Below are 6254 nucleotides of genomic sequence, written 5' to 3' on the forward strand. Positions count from 1 at the left end.
AAGATTGCTGTGTGTGTCAGCCTCAGAAATATAAATTGTTTGGGTCCAGGTCTGAGTGATCTGCCTAGAAACGTAAACTGTGGCCTTCAGCATTAAAAAGTTGTTTTGCTAATGAACTTTTACCTATCAGTAATGTACACAGGATTAAGTATATGGGACTTTTTACTAGGTAATGAGGGTGTCCCTATTAATGCTGCCATAGAACTATTTTGTGGAAGTGTGTTATGGTCCAACTTACAACCCTGTATCAAGACTTGCCTGACATGAGAGGAAAACCTGTCTTTGTCAGGGCAATGGTGGCCCTGCTGTTGGCTTCGCTGGGCCAGGATCTCCTGGTCATAACGGGTTATACTACAACTAGCAGAAGCAAGCAAACAAACACAGGAAGACACCGGAAAGAGTTCTGTATAAATAAATGTGTTGTGTAACATGACATGAAAGCTGAACATCCCTGTCTCAACAAAAAGAAACACCTGCAGACAAAATGAACAGGTCTACTCTGACAGTAACAAGAACAAGCATTAAAGATTTCAGTGCATTTCTTAAATGTGTGTGCATTCCCAGGATAGGTGACGCAAAGCAAGAAACCTGTGAACTGTAGGTTCAATATATGCCGTAGGAGTCCCAAGAACAGAATCCTTGCTGGGGGCTGGGATGTGTGGGCGGGCTGGCCTGGTGGCCCTGCAAGGCCAGGCAGTGGGGTGATGGTGCGGGTGAGAGGCCGCTGGGTTAAAGGTGTGACACCAGAACTTGCATTTCACAAATGGGGTCAGGCAGATCTCCAGCATGTGAGCAGTGTGCAGATACCGAGTTAACCCACTACTAAAGGATAGAAATGATCACAGTTGTGTGGCAATTTTGCTAGCTATTCAGCTTGTCCTATGACTAGACATGTGTGCGAAATTCATGGGTCCCTTAAAAAGTACAAACTACAAATGGACATACCATGGTACTGATGATAGGATATGTGCAGGGAGTAGGTTCATGTTCTCAGGACTTTTTTTCTTCTTCTTTTTTATTTTTTTTTTCCTGCCAGAGGTGATGCTTTGTTTAATTTTTAGGTAATAACCTAGAAACAGGAAAACATAACTTGCCCTCTTTACTAAGTAGCTGAACTCTGGATGTTACAGGATAGTAGTGTGCATCCCCTGGGTCCAAATATACGTGGCCATTATCTGTTGTTCTGAGCTTTCTCTTGGAGACTGAGATACAGGTTTGGGCCCTTTTGGCCTACTGATGTTGTCTATATGAATGTGCACGTGTGTGTGTCAGACAATCACAGATGGATAGAGTGAGAGAGGAGGAGAGCGAGAGAAAGAGCACGCAAGAGAGTGCATACAGTAAACCTGTTTGCAATACAACAGTAATCTGAACATTTCCCAATGGGGTTGGCAGCAGCCACAGGGAAGCCAGCGCACCTCAGCCGTAAGGAGCACCTCCCCTTGGCCTCCCCAGCCTCCTCTGGCAGACTGTCCAGCGGCTTCCCAGCAAGTTAGGCAATATCCGCGTCCCCCATCCCATCGTAGTGTCCTATCACAGCACTGCCTGGTGCCCAGCTGCCCAGCCAAACGCAGCCCTGTACCTGGCACCAGCACTTCAGCTTCTAGGCTCCACAAGCAACGGGTAGCCGGGCCCTGATCTCCCGCAGCGAAAATGCGGTTTGGCTCCTGCCTGCTCTGGCGAACGCTGCTTTTTGTAAGCGTAGCAGAGTTTCTTACAGGTAAGATAATACTGGTCTTAAGTATGAATTGGAATGACTTAGAAAATGACTATCATCTAAATGAAACGAGGCATCCCACTTGGGAATCCAGGCCTGGGTAGCCACACATAGGTGATAGCATTGTAAACTGTTAAGGGTAAATTGATATGTGCAGGGTTTATTCACATTTGAGCCCTGATTGCCTCAGATATACAAGGTAGCACTAGCACTGCAGCACAGTGGCACAATTCCCATAAAGAAGTACTGGTTTTTGAGCTTTGGGGTTTCTGTGTGTGTACCAGAGAGGATCATTAACCAACTATGTACATGCTTCTCTCTTTGTCTTCTAGTTTTTTCTGGAATGGGAGTTTTTGCCATTCCAAGTGACTGCAAAAGTGCAACCATAGATGACGTGAATAAGTGTCTTGAGGTAAGAGGCTGGCTTTGTACTGTCCAAACCTGGAGAGGTAGCACACACCTTCTGCTGGTGGTGGGAACAGCAGGGCCCTGCCGGGAAGAGTGCGGGGAACAGGGCCCTGCCGGGAACAGGGCAGAGTGGGACGTAAGCATGCTTGCTTTGGCACTCCTGGCCTGCTTTGTACATGGTGGGAGGGGAGGGAGAATACAGGCATTTGACATGCTGTGTCTTTGACCCTGTTACTGCTAGTTGAAAGCCTTATAGATGTGTTTTGCAGTTCTGCTTTGCTCCACGTATACAGAAATGCTTGCACACAAACAGCCATCTCTTTTACCTCACATGTATAAAGTTTTCAACTCCACCTTCAAATGTAACAGTAAATATTTTAAATATTAGCAAAGCTAGGTAACTGAAAGCCTCTGCTTTATGACTTTTTGCCCCTACCTTCTATGGACTACGTATACCATAAGGGAGAGACCAAGCAGCAACCCTTGAATACAGTAGGAAATGTATTTCTTTGCCACATATATGTGATTGATGTCCATCGCTTTTACCAATGTCTCTTAGAGCCTCAAGACTAAGAACCAGAGTTACCTGTTGCTGATGAGTGCCTCAGCATCTGGTAGTGAGAATTGCACTGTATCTTTTTCCTGTGTCTGAGTTCAAAATAAATGGAATCTGTCATAGTGATGGCAGACACTTGTGTTTTGGTTGTTGAGGTTACCACAGTTTTTAACTATCCACAGATGTGTGTGGGCATATACATATGGAGAGGAAATAATATATGCATATCCATGTAGAGCAACTGCTAGATAAAAATACAGAAACGTCTTTGTTTACACACAGTCACAAATACCTACATTTACACACATGCACACACAGAGAAAGTCTGTGAGATGCCAGCATTCTCAGACAAGAATGGCCAACCAACATTTTATACAGGAAGAAGCCACATTCAGCCATTTACAGGTATATATTTTCACACATAGAAGAAAAACATCCATAGCAGTCCTCTCTTTCAAGCCCAGTGTAATGGAAAAAACTCTCTCCCTGTTTTCCTAAAGCAGGTCCCAGGCTTTTCCTCCTCAATTTATCATTTTTTCTTCCCTATCTCCATAGAAATATTCAGAATGCTTCCCTGAAATGGCCAAACAAGGTGGACGAGATTCCCTCAATCACCTCATCTGGGTGCTGCAAGAAAGTCTTGATGTTCTGCGACCTATTCAAGACAAATGTGAGGCCCCTGTTCCTCTTTGTTGGGCGTTGAACGAAGCAGCAGTAGAGAAGCCACAAGATTATTTTTTTTGACCTGCAATCAGAATGAGCTAAGTGCCTGCACTTCCTGAGGGACCAAAAAAAAAAAAAAAAGTTAAAAAAAAAATCTCAAGAGGAAGCCAGCAAGTAAGGTTGCTCAGCCAGTGCTCTGGCAGAGGGCTGGGAGGCATGGCAGTGTCTGTGCACAGCCTAGTTGAGCTGCTGAGCTGCCTCGCAGTGGTGGTGGGGTCTTGGGGTGAGCTTTTTAGTCATATTTTCCCAAGAAATACTTGGATAGCTTTACCCACAGCAGTACTGAATGTCACTGCTGAGATGAATGGCACTTTGATTCACTTGTTAGGCATAACCGGGGCTCCCAGGGACTTTGATGTCACAGTGACAAGTGACGGGAAAATTGGGGGTTGCAAAAATGAAAAAAATAGGGCTTTAAGCAAACAAAAATGCTTACTTTGCCAAAGTCAGGTAGAGGGGAAGTTGCTACCCAGCAAAGGTCATGCAGATATAGGTTGCGTGGAAGAGACTCATTTTCACTTGTTTGTGTTTTTCCTCTTTTTTTTTTCCATCTGAAAGTTTGCAAGCATTCACCCCAATGCCCACAGCCTCTGGCCCCTAAGAACGGTGGGCTGGTGTGTGTCACCATCGACAGTGTTGAGTACTGCAAACCCATGTGCAACAAGGTAATAGTCACAGGTCACTGCTAGTAGGTTGCTGGCTTTATTCATTAAGTTTTAAGTGTTTATTGTGTAATGATGTAGGATTTGTCTTGGTATGCCTTTTCTGCCCTAACAGGACAGGGAGAGGGTGTAGTGTTCGTATTGATCTTCACTGGCTGAGTGTTTCTTCATTTACTGTTACTGTGAAGTATCCTAAGACACACCTGTTTTTCCCATCCTGGTTTCCCAAGGGTTACGACTTCCAGTTCCTCAGAAGAAGCAGGCTGTATGAAACCTGTGGCAACACCACTGGGTTTTCCTGGACGACTCAGATGGTTGGGGGGCAAGCACTGGCTGTTTGTGAGCGTGAGTAGTTCTCAAACATGTGGGCAGAGGGATGGAGGATCAGACTGTTGTGTTGTGAAAAGGGAGGCAAGAGACTGCTAGGGCCGATGCTGGGTCACAAAGGGCTGAGCCAGAAAGCAAGGTAGTTCTAGAACTACCACAAATGCCTGTGCTGATGAGCATTGGTACTTCAGGTTGACCTAGCAAATAGGACCGGTATGCCTGAGGGTTGTGGGACGGTGCCCTTTTTTTAACTGAAAGCATTTATTGTCTTGACACAAAACCTACACTGCCCAATGGCCGTGTGACCAGCTGGACTGGCAGTGGCAGCACACAGCTGCAGTTTCTCTTGCAAGTGTACCCAAAGAGCCTCAGTTAAATTGGACAGCACCTGCAGTATTCACTGTAAGTGCACCCAAAAAAAAAAACAGCAGCTGTCCCCCAGCCAGGAAGACTACCATTTCACATGGCAGCCCAAGGGTTTGAAGAATGCTCCCATTGCTTCCAGCAAGCAGTCTGTGACCATCTGAATCTGTCATTATGTGCCAAATGTAAAAATAAATTTGCATGCAGATACACAAATACACGAACCTCTCTCTCCCCTGTGGTTAATGGAAAATACTAGACTGTCGACTGTGTCCTGTAGCTCGAGCAGTTGTGTTTCCCTAGGCGTAACAAAGCAATCATTCAGTCACTTTTATGCCAGATTGAAAACTTCAGTCTGGGAAATGGGAATGCTGGAGCTTCTGTAGAGATTGGGACAAATGTGCCCGGGTTTAGCTATGTAATTCAGCAGCTTCTGTTGTTGTTGGCTTTGATCTTTTCAGCCTCGGAGACGGCCGTGAGTGGAGCTGAGTCTGCCTATTTCCCTGCCAACAGCAGCTGCCTGCACACATTAGCCTTCTCAGAGCCCAAGCAGCTGAACATTTTCCTCAAAGAACTTGCAGAGCAAGGCGTAGATATCTCCAACCATGACAAGCAGGCGGACTGTCTAATGTGTGGTTACTAGCACCGAGGATGGCAGGCCCGCAACAACGTGTGCCACCAACCAAGCGGCTGTCTACGGTCAGATGTGGGTATTTTGATGACAGAAGCTGAGCAGTGAAATCCCTGCCAAGACCTGCATTTCATTGGAAGGGTAGCAATCATAGTCACCATTTGACCTCAGCTCTTGGGTAGAGGCTACATAGCCTAAAAGTAGCTCACAGTGGGGGTGCCGCAAAGAAAGAAGTTCACTTTTTGAAGCCTTGAATTTGTCTGTCTGGAATTATAAAAGAATTTCAGTTGCCTAATGGTTGTGGTCATTAAACACAGTAATTGTTTTCAGAAATCACTGTCTGGCAAGGTCCATCTTTATGGAAAAAAGGGCTGTAGAGTGAAGTATTTTCACCGTTGCCAATTAATCACTGGTGTTGCTCTGGTGACCATTGAAGCAGTGGAAGTCACAACAGCTGTGCCTGTAGGGTAACTGTATTCACACACCTGTGTACTCGGGGGTGAAATCAGACCTTGCATACAGGTGCTCAGGGCACTGTGGGTCACATGAGCTGCAAACTCAAAGCTTTGCAGTTTGTTGGGGGACAGGTCAAATGGTTCTCACTTTGTACTTAGGAACCTATGGATGTCCCACAGAAGTACATACCCTTAGGTAGAGTGCAGTGCAAGTCTAGGACTCCAAAAGTGCCCTGGGGGGTTGCTGTAACGAGATAAAGAAGCCAAAAAAGTGTGGCATTTCAAGCCAGCACAAAATGTGAGAAATGGGAGTGGCCTGAACTGATGAGCATTGATTGCTATACACTACCTTAAAATTTCATCATATCTTCCTATGCAGATAATGCGGTTTCTGAAAGCTGTGGCCTACCTT

General features: G+C 45.6%; 1 protein-coding gene across 1 annotated transcript; it reads left to right on the top strand.

The window, feature by feature from the left end:
• The first annotated feature begins 1054 nt into the window (after positions 1-1054).
• LOC101798065 (uncharacterized) lies at positions 1055-5720 on the top strand. The gene is made up of 6 exons (XM_005015762.6): positions 1055-1720; positions 2050-2129; positions 3237-3351; positions 3963-4069; positions 4297-4411; positions 5218-5720. Exons 1-6 carry the CDS (start codon positions 1654-1656, stop codon positions 5397-5399), a joined length of 666 nt encoding a protein of 221 aa, XP_005015819.1. The 5' UTR covers positions 1055-1653; the 3' UTR covers positions 5400-5720.
• The last annotated feature ends 534 nt before the right edge of the window (positions 5721-6254 follow it).

Source organism: Anas platyrhynchos, chromosome 6 (assembly GCF_047663525.1).
Source record: "Anas platyrhynchos isolate ZD024472 breed Pekin duck chromosome 6, IASCAAS_PekinDuck_T2T, whole genome shotgun sequence".
Classification (NCBI taxonomy): domain Eukaryota; kingdom Metazoa; phylum Chordata; class Aves; order Anseriformes; family Anatidae; genus Anas; species Anas platyrhynchos.

Excerpts from the sequence above, each read along its gene's own strand:
- LOC101798065 (XM_005015762.6), top strand. The coding sequence starts at position 1,654 with ATGCGGTTTGGCTCCTGCCTGCTCTGGCGAACGCTGCTTTTTGTAAGC. Across the intron at positions 4,070-4,296 it reads GCAAACCCATGTGCAACAAG|GGTTACGACTTCCAGTTCCT; the intron begins GTAATAGTCACA and ends TGGTTTCCCAAG. Across the intron at positions 4,412-5,217 it reads AGCACTGGCTGTTTGTGAGC|CCTCGGAGACGGCCGTGAGT; the intron begins GTGAGTAGTTCT and ends TGATCTTTTCAG.